Raw genomic sequence first — 17,287 nt, forward strand, 5'->3', positions numbered from 1 at the left:
AGACCCATTATTTCATTAGGGGTTGTGAAATGGTGATATTCTATTTATTAGCTGGAGACTTCTGTAAAGACAAACCTCCCCTCGTGAACTATTTGCTTACCCTGAGGCATAGCTGTGCAAGAAAGGGAAAAGAAATGCTGATTCTTTACCAGTTTTTAAAATAATGAGTGGTTTTCTAGCATCCTTCAAAGGGGACCAATGAAAGGCTTTGGGCTTTTTTTTTTTTTTTTAAGAAAAACATCATTATGAACTCATGGATCTTAAACTTATTCTTTGTGTTTAAGTCCATGTGGTTCTTACCCTCATGAATGCTTAAATGGTCCCATCTTTGGCCTATTGAGCCTCTTCAAGTTGGCCCTGAACCTTTTGATGTGACCTTGCTAGTCTTTCTTTGTGTGATAGGATGTTCCAGGCTCATCTTGCACATTTCCTGCCCCAGACCTGGAATCAGGCACTTCTCCAACAAGGAAGGGCATGAATTTTTTAGGATATTGGTATAATTTTACCAAGCCACTTTCCAGAAGGGAATTATTATAGTTTACACTCCCATTAGCAAAGCATGAGGACCATTTTCTCCATATACTCATCAGCGTTGAGTGTTATTTTTAAAATCTTGGCATTCATTACTTGTTCTGATTTGCATTTCTTAGATTACTAGTGCATTGGAACGCTTTCTTGTGTTTATTAATCATTTATATTTGTTTTGAGGACTCTTACTGTTTTGACCATGTCACTATGAAAATTTTAGTAGTTATGCTTGATTTGTAACTTTATGTATCAAGGCCAGCCATCTCTCTTCCGTCATTTGCTGGAAATAATTTTCCTACTTTGTTGTTTGCTGTTGAGAGTGTTTACGACTTCTATTTTATGTAGTCAGGTATTTTCCTTTATAAAGCATAGAATTTTCCAGGTCTGTCTCGTTGGGGCCTTAATGGGGTCAGAAGGCTGAAGTCTGATAGGTACCTCCAGGCGTTAGTTGGTGCAGGAACATTCACCGTGCTTTCCTCACAACTACAGTTGTGTTCTTGAGGCCAGAGACTCCCTCATACTAAGATGGCCTGGATCCACCTCCTCCTGGACAGACTTGCTCTGATTCTTGTTCATATGGAAGGTGCCTCTGATTTGAACAGCTTTTGGAGGGGAGTGATTGAAACCGTGAGCAACAGCTAATCTGTGCACTGCCTTGAAGGCTCCTAGGGCAGCGGGCAACAGAATGTAAAGCTCCCAGCCGTCAGCAGGTAGCCCCACAGAGGGTCACCAACACAGGGCACCACCCCTTGAACCGCACAGCCCCACGTGTGTGCATCCAGTGACCAGGTGGCTCCAAGGCTCTGTCGGGCAGAGGTTCGGACCTCACAGTCTGTTGAGAGAGAACCACTACACCCAGATGGCAGGTTGGGTGAGTGGCAAATCAAACAGGCACTTTTCTAGCTCCAAATGGTTTGCCTGAGAGGAATGCCAACAGAGGCCTCCACTGGGTAAGAGATGTGATGATGGGATGTAGTTCCTAAAAGATAAAAAACATAATAATGGCAATAAATAAAGGCTAAGAGCCCACACACTTACATAATACTTAATCTGTGCCAGGCACTGTTCCAAACATGCTGCATTTGTTAACACGTGTATTTACTTTTCACAACCGACAAGGTAGGTACAAGTATTAGCGCCATTTTATATACAAAAATGGAGGCACCATAAGGATAAGCAGCTTGCCCAAGGTCATACATTGGTGAGTGGGAGAGTAGAATTTGAGTGCAGCCAGTCTCACCGCAAACTCTGAGCTCTTGCTCCGTCTCCAACCTGCCTGTAGGCTGTAGGCCAGGCCTAAAGTTGTGTAGCTCTTCGAACTTCCCAGAGGGCCTTCATCCTTGTAAAGGCCCTGCAGAGTAAAGAGCAGCTAGCTGGTTTTACATATCGGGAAACAAAGGCCCGAAGAACAGAGTGACTTGCTCAGAGCCAAGTCTAGCCAAATCTGCATTTGGTAGCTGACACTCATTTGACGTGAAAGTCAAACTCTTTGAACCTTCTAGGAACAGAATTGCCCTTAGATACAAAGTAGTTGCCTGTTCCCTTTGAGAAGGCCAAAACCTCTGGAGTCTTGAACTTGGGGGTTTTATTCAGAACTTTTCTGGGCACGGCTCTGATCTTCTGGCACTGGGCTCTTGAGGGTTGTGTGGGGGCCTGCTCTTGGGATCTCCTGGCCCTTTCTGGAAGTCGAATGCTTTGCCCTTGTGTGAGAAGGCACAGACTGAGTTCCAAAAGCAGCAAGACTGCTGGGTCAGGGGTTCTAGAAAAGTTCGGTGGAAATTGCCCTGCTGTCTTCTTGCTCCTGGCCTAATGGCGCGGACCATTTTTAGATGTCAGGAAGTATAACAATATGGTACATTTATCTTGGTGAATAATGGATGAGCCTGGGGAAGGTACTGTACTTTTCCTGGTGAATTATTTACCAGGAGCCTCTAATCTGAGGGCTCTCCAATATAAATGGTCTTATCTGGTATATATAGAGCCCCCTCCCCTCTCCTCTCGCTCCCCAGGTCCCCTACCTACAGGCTAGCTGTAACCTTTCATGTCTAGTGATTTACTGGGTATCCATGTGGCCTGTAGCCAGGGACTGTCTGACTTTGGAGTCCCTGCGGCTACTGAGGAGGGTGGCCAGAAGGGGTGGGAGGACCTCCCTACTACAGACACAGGGACAGATCTGCCAGGAGACACTGGGGTACATGTGGGGCTAGGTCCTGCTCTGCAGGCATAGGGAGCCCTGTGTGTGCTTACATGTGTGTGTGCATGTGCACATATGTGTGCTCTATGTCTTTGTTTTCTTGTCCCTTTCTCGGGGTCTCTCTATGACTCTGTTACTCTTTCTGTCTCTCAGTTTGTCTCTGCCCATGTCTCTCTACCTGTTGATCTCCTACCTTCTCCCTTTGTCTGTCACGGTCTGGGTCTCTCTTTGTCTCTCTCTGCCAGTATCTCTTTCTCTCTTAGGCTGTCGATCTCCTCTGTCTCTCTCTGTCTCTCTCTGTGTCTCACTCTGTCAGTTGTTAGTCTCCCTCTGTCTGTCTCTCTCTTTCTGTCTGTCTGTCTGTGTCTCAGTCTGTAGATGTCTCTGTCGGTCATTTAGTCAGTCAGTGTCTTGCTCTCTCTTTGTGTCCTTCTCTCTCTTTCTCTCTCTGTCTCTTTTTCTCTCTCTGTCAGTCTCCCTCCAGCCCCCTTTATCTCATCTTCCCGTCTCCCTCTGTCTCTCCCACAGTCTGTTGCCCCCCAACCCCCTCCCCAAGCGTGACTTTAGAGGTTTGTAAGAGGCACCTCCTGGAATGGAGGGACAGCCAGTTCCAAACTTAAGTGAAGCCAGATCTTGGTGCCTTCCAGACCCTGACTTAAAGATCGACAGAGTAGGCGTGAAATAAACGCTAGGTCTTTGTCATTTTTTTGGCTATTCAATTCAGTTATTGCATCAGCCACTCCTAGGGGCTTTTTTTTTTTTCAGCTATTTGTGTGTGCTTTATGTTTTATAACATTTTCCACCCCAAAGTCGGTTATCCCTAGGCTTTTAAGCATCTGGTGATGAGTTGCAAGATTTTGGTGCTTTTAAAAATAACTTGCAAGGAATTGTTTCTGTCTGTTTTTCATCAGTCTGTATTTTTTTCATCTGTTGTTATTGATTTGGAGATTGAAATGCTTATTTTGCCATCTTTAGCCAGATGCTTTTTCTAAACAGCTGATTTTTTTAAAACACTCTTTTTCGGTTATTTTCCTTAAAAAATAAAGGAGTAAATCATTAGTAATGCACTTAGATTAAATAAAAGAATAAAATTAGTTTTGCCTTATTAGAAAGTTTATATTTTAAGCAGTAAAATGAGGTTTATAAGGAGTCTAGGAAGTGTCTGATGGTTTGACTCTAAGCAGCCGGCCTGCCTTCTACTTCCCTCTCTGTCCACTGACCTCCCGCCCCCACACCTAATGACGCTGGGCCAGACTCCATTAATCTGAGTAATATTTGAGCAATGATCATGGCTATAGTAGTTGCACCCCCACTACAAGATATCTCCCCCCTCCAGTGTTTTCCCAGACACATGTGGTAGCAGAGGTGGCTTAGAGGAGAGCTTTTGATGGCAGGAGCAGATCTCTCTTCAGAAGGAGGCAGTGGGCACTGTGCAAAATCTTGCCCCCTACATCTCTCCCCAGCAGCCTGGAGTGCAGGAGGGCACCCTTGCCTCTTCAAGCCAGTAGCTCTTCCAAGCCTTCTCCCTCAGTCTGGATTCTTCTCTTTGTGTCCCAGGTTAAGGCCTAAAGCCTGAAGCATCCCTTTCTAAAGCCCCTCCCTGGAAAGAAGGGTTGGTTTCCAGAAGCAGCTGTTGGTCAGACAGGTGGAGAAGGAAAGAAAGGAAGGCTAGGGGAGGGGCACTGTGAGGATGGTGTCTGGCTCTGACTCCTGGTGCCTGGCCCCGAGGGGACAGCCAGGCTGCCAAGTGCATTGTCCAATGGGGTCTCCTCCAGGCTGCCAAGGGGCGCGTTCGTCTCCTGCACATGTGTTAGGCATTGCCGCATGTCATCGGATGTGTGGCAAATGCAGCCCGCTGCCGCAGGCCCTGAGTGGCTCGTGCTTTCCACATCGCACATAGCAAAGTGATTTCCTCACATTCCCCACTCTTGTCTGCTTCGGGAAGTGGTTTGCAGAGCACTTCTAAATATAAAAGTATGAGCCTGGCTCTTTCTCTTATCCCTTTGAAACCAGCTGAGGTCCAGCCTCTTTAGTGACTTTTTGGGTTTGTGGGGAGGAGGAAGGGGAACAGGAGAAGCTGGTGTATGTGTGCATGCATGTGTGTTGCACCAGGCTCTGAGGATACCCAGATGAGTGGGGGGAACAGGCAGTGTGGGTCGAGGTACAGTGATAGAGGCCAGGCAGGATGCTGGGGGCACCCAGAGAGGATGGTGTAGGCTCAAAGGCTGATGTTCAAACTATGGACAGCTGTGTTCAGCCGCTTACTTGCTTAAAATGATTGCATTTGCTGCTTTCCTCCCCAAACCCAACAATATGTTCATCTGCTGGAGAGAAGAGCAGGATGTAGATGGCGGCCACAGGGAAGGATCTTCAAAATCTAGTGCTAAGTGGGAAAAAAGTCAGAAGCAGAGTGAGAGATAACGCAAAACCATTGCATAAGTTAAAAACCCCCACAGGAAACAACAATCACATTTTACCAGAGTGCATGCAAAGGAAAGGATTTACATTAAACACGATGCAATGGTTGTGGGGGGAATGCGGACAAAAGGAAATAAGTGAAAGAAACGAAAAGCAGGCAGCGTGGCATCGTGGCAAGAACAGAGATGTAGGAGCCAGCTGGATCCAGGGGCAGCTCCTGGCCGTGCTGTTTACTGGGGTAGCTTGACTCCCGTTTCCTCCTCTGTAGAATGAGGCTGACCCATGTCGAGGGTTCTTTGGATTAGAAATAATGTGCCCATGCACAGGGCCTGCAAGAAGCGGACAGAGGAGCTAAGGCAGCGCTGTCCAACGGGACACTTTGTGGGGATGGTACTGTTCTCAGTCTGCACTGTTCAGTACGGCGACTGCTAGCCACATGTGGCTCCTGAGCACTTGAAATGTGGCCAGTGGGACCGAGGAAATGAATTTTTGACTTTGTTTCATTTCAATAAAGTTACATTTAAGTAGCTCCACGTGGCTAGTGGCTACCATATTGGACAGAGCAGATCTGAGGTCTTAACTTCTTTAGGAGCCAGGGAAGGTGTTCATCATTGAATGGAGTTGAGGCCACTCCATCTAAAGGGCAGGGAATCGTGGTCTCCCTTCCACAGGGAATTTGGGGTGAACTGCTGTGGCCACTCTGGTTAGGTCTGGGGTCTGTGCTCCCTGCCTTATCAGCCTCCCAGGGGTGAGACATAAATGGGTAAAAAAAGCTCAGAAAACGACGTCTCACGGAGTTTTCTGAGCCTGTCTTGAAAATTAATAAAGTAGGGTTTAGTCTAACCAGTCCCAAGGTCGTGGTCCCCAGGCTGTCATTTAGTTTGCCCCCTGCCTCTACAGGAAAGACCATGGGAAGCTCCCTCCCAGGCTCACTCCAGAGATATTCACACTGTGGTCTCCCAGAGCCCCTCACCACTGCACCTGGCGTCAGACCTGGTTGGGCCTGCAGGCTGTGAATGAATGGCTGTGGAGCCTGCAGCGAGTCCTTTTCCATCTTCTCTGGAGGATGAGAGGCTGGACTCTTCATCCCCTCTGGGGTCCCTGCACACACTGGCTAAGCATCCTGAAGTCTTCCTGGGGTTGAGCTCCTGGCTCGTTTCCCAATCTCTTGGTCCAGCGGCCCCATCACCTTCCCTGCCATGTATATTATTTCCGCAGGGCCCTCACTGGTGTCTTCAGGAGACAGCTGGCTGCCATGTCTTTCTCTCTCCCCCCCTCCTCCCCTGACCCTCTCCCCACCACTCCTCCTCTCCTTGGGGCTGAGAATGGATCTGCCCCCAGGCGTAGAGGATGCAGAGAACTCCTGGTTCTCCCTGGCCATTCTATTCCACGACCCCCTCCCCGCCGCCCCCCCCCCCCCCAATTCACCAGGCCTTTGGACTCCCCAGGGATCACCTTATCCAAGGACATTTTAATCTGGGGTCCACAGTTTCCTAGAACTTCTGGGTTTTTTTACTTCCCTGAAAAATAATGCAGGCTTTTGTATGTGTATTTCATTTAAACATCCTAAGAGCCTGATAAAGAATAACTAAGATCAGTTTCAAGGCTGCCATTTTCCAGGTGAGGAAACAGGCCCAGAAAGGAAAATGAAGTTGGCCGAGATTGGATAAAGGGAGACGCAGGACAAGATTTCAGGTCAGATAGACTCTTAAGTGACTTCATTCCCCCATAAATGCTTGTGGAGTACCTACTGTGTAGCCCAGGGGCTGTGAGGGGCACAGCGTATCATACTGGGCACAAATGTCTGCCCTCCTCTCGAGCTGACAGTCTAGCTTGGGGGATGCAGCGCTCAGTCACGGCACAGGCAGGAGTGTCCGGGGTGTCACAGGCAGTGAGCTGTCAAGCTGCAAGTGTGTGGCCCAGGCAGAGGCGGGGTCTCCTGGAGAGGCAGGATGCAGGCTGAGCCGCAGGAATGGCAACAGCTTCTCAAAAGTGGTGCTGGAACCCTGCTTGCACCCCCAGCTGCCTCTGACCTGCACACCTGCCATTTATAGCGTCACTCTGAATCCCTCTCTGGGCTGGCCCTCCATTTGCCACGTGGCTCCAGGGGCTAGCTGTGCGGCTGGAGGCTGGGGGCCAGAGAGGGGATTCCGGGGAGTGAGCCCTTTGTTTCCGTAACTGCCTCTGAGGCTCATTGCTGCAAGTCTGGTGTCAGGTCTTGGTGACTGTCCAGTCGTATCCTCTCATTTCTATAATTTTACAGATGATGAAACTGCTTGGCCAGGGGAATGGTGATTGGCCAGGGTCACAATGCTTGTTAGTGTATTGAGACTAGAACCCAGGTCTCCCTACCCCCCCGTTCCTTCTGCCTGATCACACCGCCTCATTCTGGCTGGGTTTTTAATTCATTGCTGCTTCCTTGGAGACATTGCGGCCATTTAAGTGTTGCCTTTTAAGGGTTGCTAAGTGTGGGAGACGTGTGCGGGTATGGCCCTCTTAGCCCCAGCAAAAGATAAGCTGGTTCCAGGGTTGGGTGGTATGGCTGCTGGCTGGGGAGCATCTTAAGCCACATCTCCAGCTGGTGTATTGTCCCTCTGGGCTCGGATGCCACGTGATACTGGACACAAGGACCTGCTTCTTAATTAAGATAATAGCTGGCAGAATAGTTCAAGTGGCTTCCTGCCGTTAGAGGTTGGTCGTCCCCCTGCAGGGCCTCCAGGAGTGGGCAGAGCAGGTCTGAGCTGTGATTTTCATCTCAGGTAGGCGAGCTGGCCCTCTAGGTTGTTCCTGCCCTAATCCCTGGTGATTTTGTTCTGTTCCTCTAATCCGGATGTGGGAGCCTCTCCAGATATTTACAGTTAAGTCCTAGGACAGGAAAACTCAGCTCAGTCCCTGCTCACTCTCTCCTGCACCGCTCAGAGCAGGGGCTGTGATGGCTCATGAAGGGCTGCGGGGCTTCTGTCAGTGAGCCTGGGCCTTTTGTAGACTCTGGGAGGATAGAAGGAGAATGGGGCTTTGTGCTTCGCCTCTGGGTCTTGGAGTCAGCTGTGGTCGATTTTCGTGACCCTCTCAACCCTGATGTTCTGAGCTTGTCATCAGTCAGTCTGGGTTGCTGGTGCTAAAACCAGTACAGTGTATTGGTAGGATATCTTAACTGGTAGTGGTTGAGAGGAACGTTCCAGATCCCCAGATTCACAAATCCCACTGCACCATTTTCTGTTTCTGCCGACCTAGGCGAACAGCGGGGGTGGGGGGATAACTGCGCTTGCTGTTCATCCAAGTGACATTCCTACAGCAACTGAGATTTGTTCCTCAAAAAAACCACAGATGAGGGGCCGGCCCCATGGTATAGTGGTTAAGTTTGGCATGCTCTGCTTCGGTGGCCTGGGTTTGCGGGTTCGGATCCCTAGTGTGGACCTACACCACTTGTTAGCCATGCTGAGGCAATGACCCACATACAAAATAGAGGAAGATTGGCACAGATGTTAGCTCAGAGTGAATCTTCCTCCAGCAAAAAGAGAGGAAGATTGGTAACAGATGTTAGCTCACCAAAAAAAAAAAAAAACCCACCACGGATATCTACAGGCCACGGACCTTTGGATGTGGCTTCAGAGCAGCTGAAAGTGCCAGTGAAATCCCTGAAGGCCAAGGGTCTGCAGTCCAGTGTCAGCCCATGGGGAGGCGGGGTGGGGCAGGGACCCTTGTACCCCTGGGGCCTCCCACTTGGTAACCTTAGAGTCTCCGGGCAGAGGGGCCTTGTGAGGAGAGCTGTCCTCGTGTGGGTGAGGGCCCTGGGGGCTGCTCTCTTTCCTGGAGCATTGGTGCCTCTCGGGTTGAGGGCTGCCTCTCCTGGGCTGTGTCTTGATGCTGTCGCCCCAGACAGGGCATAGGAAGTTGGCAAACCTCTCCCTTTTAAGGCGATCTCTGTGCCCTGACAGGAGCCTCCTTGGCCTGGGCTCTTGGGGTCATCTGGGAGTCGGGATGTCCCCCACAGGGACCTGGCCCTGGAGCCAGGGACTGAGTCTTAGGTGTGGAGGAGTCAGGCACCTTTCTGTGGCTGGTTGGCCTTGGGCGAGGGCGAGGCCCCAGTCACTCACAGGATCACACGCAGCCGTGCAAATTGCCCATGCCAGGGTCAACCAGGGTCGTCTTGGTATCTCAGCCTGGGCCTACGGTATCTGTCTGAAGGATGGACTTCATTTAGTAAGAGAGAGAGAAGGTAGATAGAATCAATTGGTCAGATTTGGCAGCTTCTGGACCCTGTTCAGGATCCTGGGGGTGTTTTTCCAAGATCAGGAGAACTAGCCCCTGAGAGGTGGGTAGTTGAGTGGCCCAGATGGATAGTTGGACCGAAGTAGCTGAAATTACTTCAGAGCGGAAAAACTTCCTGCCACTTTCTACTCTCCATAAAATCATGTTTACACATATGTGTATGCACACATGCACATGTATACACACATGGGCCGACTGGGCCTAGAGCCCAGAGAGCAGCACGGAGGGCGGGCACCAGACCAGATGCTTGCTGGGGAGTGGGGAGTGGGAGTTGGGTTGCTGCCCACACAGCTCGTTCTCAGGGGGCTGGGGCAGGGCGCAGCAGAGTGAGTGTCTGCATATAGATGGCTGTTGGGGAGCTGAGGAAATGGCTTGGAAAATGTCCTTATTGGGTATTTGCAGTTCCAGCTTTGTTGGGGTTGGCACCTGGGGTGGGCAGATAGCTCTGCCTGCCTGTCATTGCAGAGTGGCTTCTTGAGCCCACCATGCCCAGTAGGGCAGCCCGTGCCCTCTGTGCACTCTGTGCTGTAGGCTTTGTGTATGTGAACCCACTTAGCCGCCAACAGCCCGAGTAGTTTGGGTGGGGTCCCCATTTCATGGCAAAGGAAAGGGTGCAGAGAGGCCAGGCTAAGGTGGCATTGCTAGGGAGTGGCTGGGCTGTTGGGCAGCATCGAAGCCGCCTGAGCTGTCTGCCTCAAGGGCACATCAGCCGTGTCTTCTGTGAGGGCCTGTGTAGAAGGCATGATGCATGGTGTGGCCGGACTGTGAAAGGGGGCAGCTTTGGGAAGCCCAGTGTGCCACCAGAGAAGGCCTTCCCCGGACCGCAGCCCTGGGGACATCCTCAAGTTGGAGGTGGGATAGGGACAGGAATGTGCTGGTGACTGTACTACCTTGAGGCAGGTACCATCTCAATCCCCCAAAACCTTCCTCCTCTTCTGTCATCCCTGTTCTCCATTTCTTGTTGTTGGTATCAGCTGAAGTTTCTATAGAGTTCCTCCCTTCCCAGCCCCTCCTTTTCTGGAGTCTGGCATTTTCTGCTGGGGGCTGCTCGGTCTGCCTCTGAGTCTCATCCCAGTTTCCCCCCAAACAAAACAACAGACTAACCTCTCCTGCAAACCACACAGATGGCCAGACTGGGCACACCTCACACTGTCTTCTCAGCAAATGTGGGTGCCATGGCACTGGGCCAGCCTCCCGCGTGCGGAGCCTCGTGGCCGAGGTGCAGGCTCAGAGCAGGGGCTGGGGGCTTGGAGAAGGCCTGGTGGCTGCCCTCCCTGCCTTTTGTAACATCTAAAGTCTGCTCCAGCCAAGCACTAACCAGGACCTGCTGTGAGCTGACGTCAGGACAGAGGGCCCCGCGGGGCCGGCTTTGATGTTTCCCAGGCCCTGTTGTGGGGGCGCAGGGGGCTCTGAGTGGCAGTCTGGGAATGCAACATCTCTCACCACAGCTACAGAGCAGCCCCAGCCCCGGGAGGCTGAGCTGGGGTCCCTCTGAGTCATGCCATCCCTTTTCCCAGCTCGGGTTTCTGTGGCAAGTGGTCTGTGGTTCCTGCAACCCCATGGCCCCTTTTCCTCCATCCCACCCCCACCTGATTATTCCCCTCAAACTTCTCTGCTGTGGCGGCTCCTCCCCATCCAGGGTCTGGGAGTGGTCCTGGGCCTTGCAAGGGGGGAGCTTTCTAATGTTCTTACAGTGTGAGTCCTTGGGCAGGAAGGGTGATAATGGTAATAGTAACGGTAGCTGCCGTTTACTGAGTTAGCTCTGTCTGAGGACTTCACACGCGTTACTGCGTTTGTGACTCATGACAGCCTCATGAGAGAGGCAGAGGAAGCTAAGGCACAGTGTGATGGTCGGGATTTGTGCTGGACCTGTCTGATTCCAAACCCTTAACTAACGCTCCTCTGCGTGGGTGAGACTCTTGGCTCCCCGCTGTGTCTGGAGAAGCCTAGCAGGGAAGTAGGGGTTTGCCTACACTTTGAGGCAGGTGATTTCTCTTTGGTCTTTGACGAGCCTCCTGGAGTTCTGGGTCGAGGGTCCCAAAATTTTGGTGAGTCACCTTCGCAGAGGCCCACTGGGGCTCCAGCTTGAGTCTGACCATCTGTGTCATGAGAAATGGTCAGGAAGTGTTCTAGACGCCTCCATGTTCACCAGCTGTTGCCCCACACTTCCTTTGAGGTTACCTCAGTTCAGCCAGTGTTTGCTGAGTACCTCTGTGTGCCTGGCGTTGTCTGCAGGAGGTGTGTCTACCTCTCTACCTGGCCACGAGGAGTGAGCCCCACTATGGGAGCAGATACTTGGAGCGTTGGTTTTGAGTGCTTTGTGGGGCTGGGAAGAGTGTGGGGCTAGGAGTTGTCTTCCTTGGGTTATGGTCCTGGCTCCACCACAAATTAGCTGTCTGATCTTGGGCAAATCCCTTCATCTCTCTGGACCTCAGTTTACCCATCTGTACTACAAAGAGATTGTACCAAGTTGCCCAGTGGGGGTAGGGCCCACTTCTCTTGGGTGATTGGAAGTGAGTGGGGTTGGGTGGGTTGTCAGCGTGACTGAAGGTGTTCAGTAGTGTCCAGGGGGCAGATTTATTAACTTGCACATTGGGTGAGATAGCCCAGTGGGGGAGAATTGTCCCCAGAACCTAGAGAGCCAGCAGCACCCCACTGGGAAGTAATAGAGGTACTCTGAGCCGCTTCCAGCTCTGTGTGTCTTGCGGGCTGGTCCCTCTGAGAATGTCGGGAGATGGACCAACACTAGGGGCGGTCCCTCATCTGGACCCAGCCTGGGGGATCCTGGACTTGCCTTGACACTGACTTTATGAGGAGGCTGGTTCTTGTGCCCTAAAGAACCAAACCCCACCTCCAGGGACTTGGAAGGGTACTCTTTGGGCCAAGATTCTCCAGTGGTTTGGAAGGAGATGGGCAGGACCCCGTTAGCCTCTTTCTTCCTGCCCTTGCCGGCCTGGTGAGGCTCGAGGCAGAGCCTGCTTCTTCACGTAGCTGCCCCAGGTGGCCTGCTTCTTATTCCTGGAGGGGGCACGTCCTCTTCTGTGCTACCACCCACTCCTGGCAGACGGCTGGTGTTCCAGGCCCAGCAGCTCCGGGCCTTTGCAGGGCGCCCACGTGGGCCGGGAACAAAGCCCAATGTGTTATTCCTGCCGCCGTAACCATGCCACCTGCCCGGCCCTGCCCTCCACCTCCCCAGCCCGTCTGCTACTCAACACAGGCTTCCCACTCTTCCCTTTGTTCCCACTGGCTGCGGTTCCACCTTTGGTTGCAGAGCCCCCCTTCTCTGAGGGTGCCCCCCCCAGCCCAAGCTGAACTGTAGTCATGCAGGAGGAAGAATGGATTCAGGTGAAAACCTGGAACCACTTGGCTCACCTCTCAACTTAGCCCAGAGAAGCCATCCCTGGTGACAGACGATTCTTAGGGATGGAGAGTGGGTGGGGGAAGGCCCTGGTGTGTCTTTGGGAATAGCCCAAGTTCCAGAGCATATTGGCTTCTCCTGTGATGGTGGGTTCTCCCAAAGAGGCTCCTGGGGAATGCTGGGCTGAAGAGCATCTATGGGTAGGATTCAGAACCCCCTCCCCGGCCTGTGGCTGCCTCTGACACTGGACCCTCAGTGGGTGTGTGAGTGCCTGGAATCCTTCCAAGATGCTCTTTAAATCATGGTTTAACTTTCCTCAACGTCCTGGATTCTGAAGATAGTGGGGAAGGTTGCCTGCTCATGTCTCCTGCTCCTCAGCCCAGCATCAAGACCTCCTCTGATCTGGTCCCGCAGGTCCAAGGCCCTCTTCCTCCAGGGAGCCTCCCGGTGTGCTACCAGCTCCGCCCCCGCCCCCCCTCCCCCCCCAGCCCTTGAAGCTCCCTCCCTCCTCTGCACTCTAGAGGCCCTGAGTGGCCATGCCATTCATTTGGCATGAGCCTTGCCACGTCCTGTATAGTTTTCCTGTGCCCCTCTCTAGACTGGCATCTTTGTATCTTGCGGAACGCCCATCACAGTTTGAAAGTTCCTCAGTGGACACCTGGCAGTTGTGGTCTTGTGATCCTTCTCATCTGCACTTACTGGACGCCTGCTGTGTGCACAGCCCTTTCCTTCTCCTGTGCACAGGGTGATGGGTGACCTGTGTTAGGACTGTGGCTGTAGCTCCTCCTGACCCTGCCTCTCCTGTGTCCCCCCCCTGCAGGTGCCCAGGCAGCCATTGTCTTCATCAAGGAGCCATCATCCCAGGATGCGCTGCAGGGGCGCCGGGCACTGCTCCGCTGTGAGGTCGAGGCCCCAGCCCCAGTACACGTGTACTGGCTGCTGGATGGGGCCCCTGTCCAGGACACCGAGCGGCGTTTCGCCCAGGGCAACAGCCTGAGCTTCGCAGCTGTGGACCGGCTGCAGGACTCAGGAGCCTTCCAGTGTGTGGCTCGGGATGAGGCCACCGGAGAGGAGGCCCGCAGTGCTAATGCCTCCTTCAACATCAAATGTGAGAGCCAGGGGGCTGTGCCCGCCCCCTCCTAGACCCTCAGCTCCGGAGCCCTGCGGGACCCCTCCTTTCCCTCAGCTTCTCCCATCTCCAGTTGAATGGGGCAGGCAGAGTGCAGTCGTGGTCAGCTCTTTCAGAGTTTCCTCTTCAGAGGAAATTAAACTTTTTAGTTTTTCCAAAAGTTTTTTTTTTTCCCTCCTTCAAGTCTTGACCCATTTATCTGCTGGATGCTTTTGCAAATGGCAAGAGCAGTGAGACAGCGTGGGCAAGTGTCAGGCTTGACCTACCAGGGACTGGGCAGGCACTTGGTTCCTGGTGTCCTCGCCTGTACCTGTGCCCTCAGCTTCACACGGCTTCCCTGCACTGTCCCTTGGCTCCAGGGCCTCTAGGTTCCATCATTTCCTGCTTGTCCTCCTTCCCCTCTGCCCTCCCACCCTTGCTCTGCCCTGTCCCTCCCTCTGCAACCGTGGCCTCTGCTCCAGGGATCGAGACCGGTCCTGTGGTCCTGAAGCATCCAGCCTCAGAAGCCGAGATCCAGCCGCAGACCCAGGTCACGCTGCGTTGTCACATTGATGGGCACCCTCGGTAAGGAGCTGACTTTGAGGGTGGGGATGGAGAGGGTTATTGTAGACAGGCAGAGGTGTGTCCCAAGATCGTGGACTCTATTCAGGTGTACCTCGCTTTATTCTGTAACTGCCCCGCCCATAAGCCGCTCCACGCCAGCCCCGGTGACTAAGGAGGGGCAGCATTGTGCTGCGGGGTGATCCCAGATTCTGGGAGCTGAGAGATCTAGAATCTCAACCTGATTCCGCCCCTGAATTGTTGTGTGCAAGTCACTTTCTCTCCCCAGGTCTCAGGTTCCCCATTTGTAAACTGAGGAGTCTAGCCCCGACCTCTTGATTCTGTATCCTTTCCACTGGCCACTTTAGTGCCCCCTGCCCCCCTGCTGCTGACCCCCTTGGCCCCGCAGGCCCACCTACCAGTGGTTCCGGGATGGGAGCCCCCTCTCCGATGGTCAGAGCAACCACACGGTCAGCAGCAAGGAGCGGAACCTGACCCTCCGGCCGGCCAGCCCTGAGCATAGTGGCCTCTACTCCTGCTGTGCCCACAATGCCTTTGGCCAGGTCTGCAGCAGCCAGAACTTCACCTTGAGCATTGCTGGTGAGCCTGGCACAGGGGTAGAAAAGATGAGGTGGGGTTGGGAGGGGCCTCCCCACCCTGCCTGCTCACATGTCTGTGCTTCCCCACTCCAGATGAGAGCTTTGCCAGGGTGGTGCTGGCGCCCCAGGACGTGGTAGTGGCAAGGAACGAGGAGGCCATGTTCCACTGTCAGTTCTCAGCCCAGCCACCCCCGAGCCTACAGTGGGTCTTTGAGGATGAGACTCCCATCACTAATCGCAGCCGGTAAGGCATCTGGCGGGGGGCCTTCAAGTACAGGGGTGCAGGTTGTGCACTGCCCATGTGTGTTCTCTAAAAGGGAACGAGATTCATATCACAGACATCATCGATCTATACATGTATTACTTCAGATTTCCAGCAGATGGCAGTGGAATGTCTTGCTGTTACAAAACGAGTCCAAGAAAGAGAAGTCCAAGTACAAAATGAGTCCAAGAAGGGCATCTTTTTCCAGTTCCCACAGAGACACTGTATGAGCTAGTGGTGGCTCTACCTCTTTCTCCCTCCCCTCCTGTCCCCATGGGTCTCCTGGGGTGGGAGGTAGAAGCCTAGGGATGGAGGGACACAGGGAACCGGGGTGATGGCAGTCTGGATAGAAAGATCCTAGATGGCAAAGACACCTTACATACACACATGCACGCATGCACACACACGCACATTTTTTGGAGGAAGCAAACACTTCCAGAAGGTGCTGGGAGGTGTCAGCCCTTCTATAGGGACTTCTGCCCTCACCCAGGCCCTATGAGAACAGAGAGCACCTTTGTGGTGCCAGGTGTGGCCATGGTCCTTGGGGGTGTGGCTCCCCTGGCTAGGGGCTTGGATCCCACCTGGCTTCAGCCCTGAGCACATCATCAGTAGTTCATGTGGTCTGGCCGAGGGGCTGCTAATTGCTGGAGCTGGGCGCCTTATCAGCAGGCTTTTCTTGACGCAGCGGGAAGGGGGCCCCTCCGTCTCTGCTGTTGCACATTGTTGATTCCTTGCAGTCTCTCACCTGCGCTGCTGCTCGTCTCACTGCCCCAAAAGCTGAGTCTCTTGGGGTTAGAAAACACACCCACATGTACTTGAACACACACACCATCGTGGTGTGTCAGTTTCCTTCTCTCTGCCCTGTTCCTGGCCAATTCCTTCCTACATCTCCGACCTTTGCAGGACGGGGTTCCATTGTATTTCCCTCCAGAAGGAGGCCTGTGGGCCACTTCTTCCAAATAGCACTCTCTCCCCTCTGCAGTCCCCCACACCTCCGCAGAGCCACGGTGTTTGCCAATGGGTCCCTGCTGCTGACCCAGGTCCGGCCTCGCAATGCAGGGCTCTACCGCTGCATAGGCCAGGGGCAGAGGGGCCCTCCCGTCGTCCTGGAAGCCACGCTTCACCTGGCAGGTGCGTCCCTGGGTCTTGGGTGCCGAGGTGGGGGCTGCCTTCAACGTTGTTGGCATGTAGAGATCTAGGCCCCTGTTTCCCCTGGGAGGGCAGCTTGGAAGGCAGGGGTAGGAAGAGGATGCTGGGGGTAGGAAGAGGAGATGCGGAGGGTTATAGGGGAGCATTTGTGCTGGAAAGGGCCAAAGCTTGCTGTGGGAGAACCTCCAGTACCCTGAGACCCACTGATCAGCTGTTTACTCACATCTCTGCAGAGATTGAAGACATGCCACCATTTGAGCCACGGGTGTTCACAGCTGGCAGCGAGGAGCGTGTGGCCTGCCTGCCCCCCCAGGGTCTGCCAGAGCCCAGTGTGTGGTGGGAACACGCAGGTGTCCGGCTGCCTGCCCACGGCAGAGTCTACCAGAAGGGCCATGAGCTGGTGTTTGCCAGTACTGCTGAGAGTGATGCTGGTGTCTATACCTGTCACGCAGCCAACCTGGCTGGTCAACGGCGACAGGATGTCAACATCACCGTGGCCAGTGAGCACCTTTGCCCTGAAGGTCGAGGCGAGGTGGAGGGGAGCCCAGGTCCCAGGAGGTCTTGGGTGTGGTGGACAGAGGCTTCCCTTGTGCTCACCTGGGGCCCTGTCAGCTCTGGGCCCTGCAGGCTTGGGAATCAGTTAGCTGCTGGGAGGTGATGTTGGAGTGGACAGTGGAGAGCCAGGCACAGAGGCTGGGGTGACAGCCCTCACTGAAAATGGTCCTCTGGCTGCAGAGGAAGGAGCAGTGGACTAGGAGTCTGGAGTCCCCAGTGTGGAGTGACTATGGGTAGCAAGTCACCCGCCTTGCTAGGGTTCAGTTTCCTCATCCATATGCGG

General features: G+C 53.3%; 1 protein-coding gene across 1 annotated transcript in view; it reads left to right on the top strand.

Annotated features, from left to right (window-relative positions):
* The window catches only part of PTK7 (protein tyrosine kinase 7 (inactive)), a 56,209-nt gene that overhangs the window by 21,742 nt on the left and 17,180 nt on the right, over nt 1-17,287 (top strand). Inside the window, exons 2-7 of the mRNA XM_004424113.2 lie at nt 13,591-13,878; nt 14,361-14,463; nt 14,849-15,039; nt 15,132-15,282; nt 16,283-16,431; nt 16,683-16,949. Of these exons, the coding sequence (XP_004424170.1) occupies nt 13,591-13,878; nt 14,361-14,463; nt 14,849-15,039; nt 15,132-15,282; nt 16,283-16,431; nt 16,683-16,949 (1,149 nt within the window). The remainder of the gene's footprint in view (nt 1-13,590; nt 13,879-14,360; nt 14,464-14,848; nt 15,040-15,131; nt 15,283-16,282; nt 16,432-16,682; nt 16,950-17,287) is intronic.

The sequence above is a fragment of the Ceratotherium simum genome, chromosome 13 (assembly GCF_057802395.1).
Source record: "Ceratotherium simum simum isolate JZ-2026a chromosome 13, ASM5780239v1, whole genome shotgun sequence".
Classification (NCBI taxonomy): Eukaryota; Metazoa; Chordata; class Mammalia; order Perissodactyla; family Rhinocerotidae; genus Ceratotherium; species Ceratotherium simum.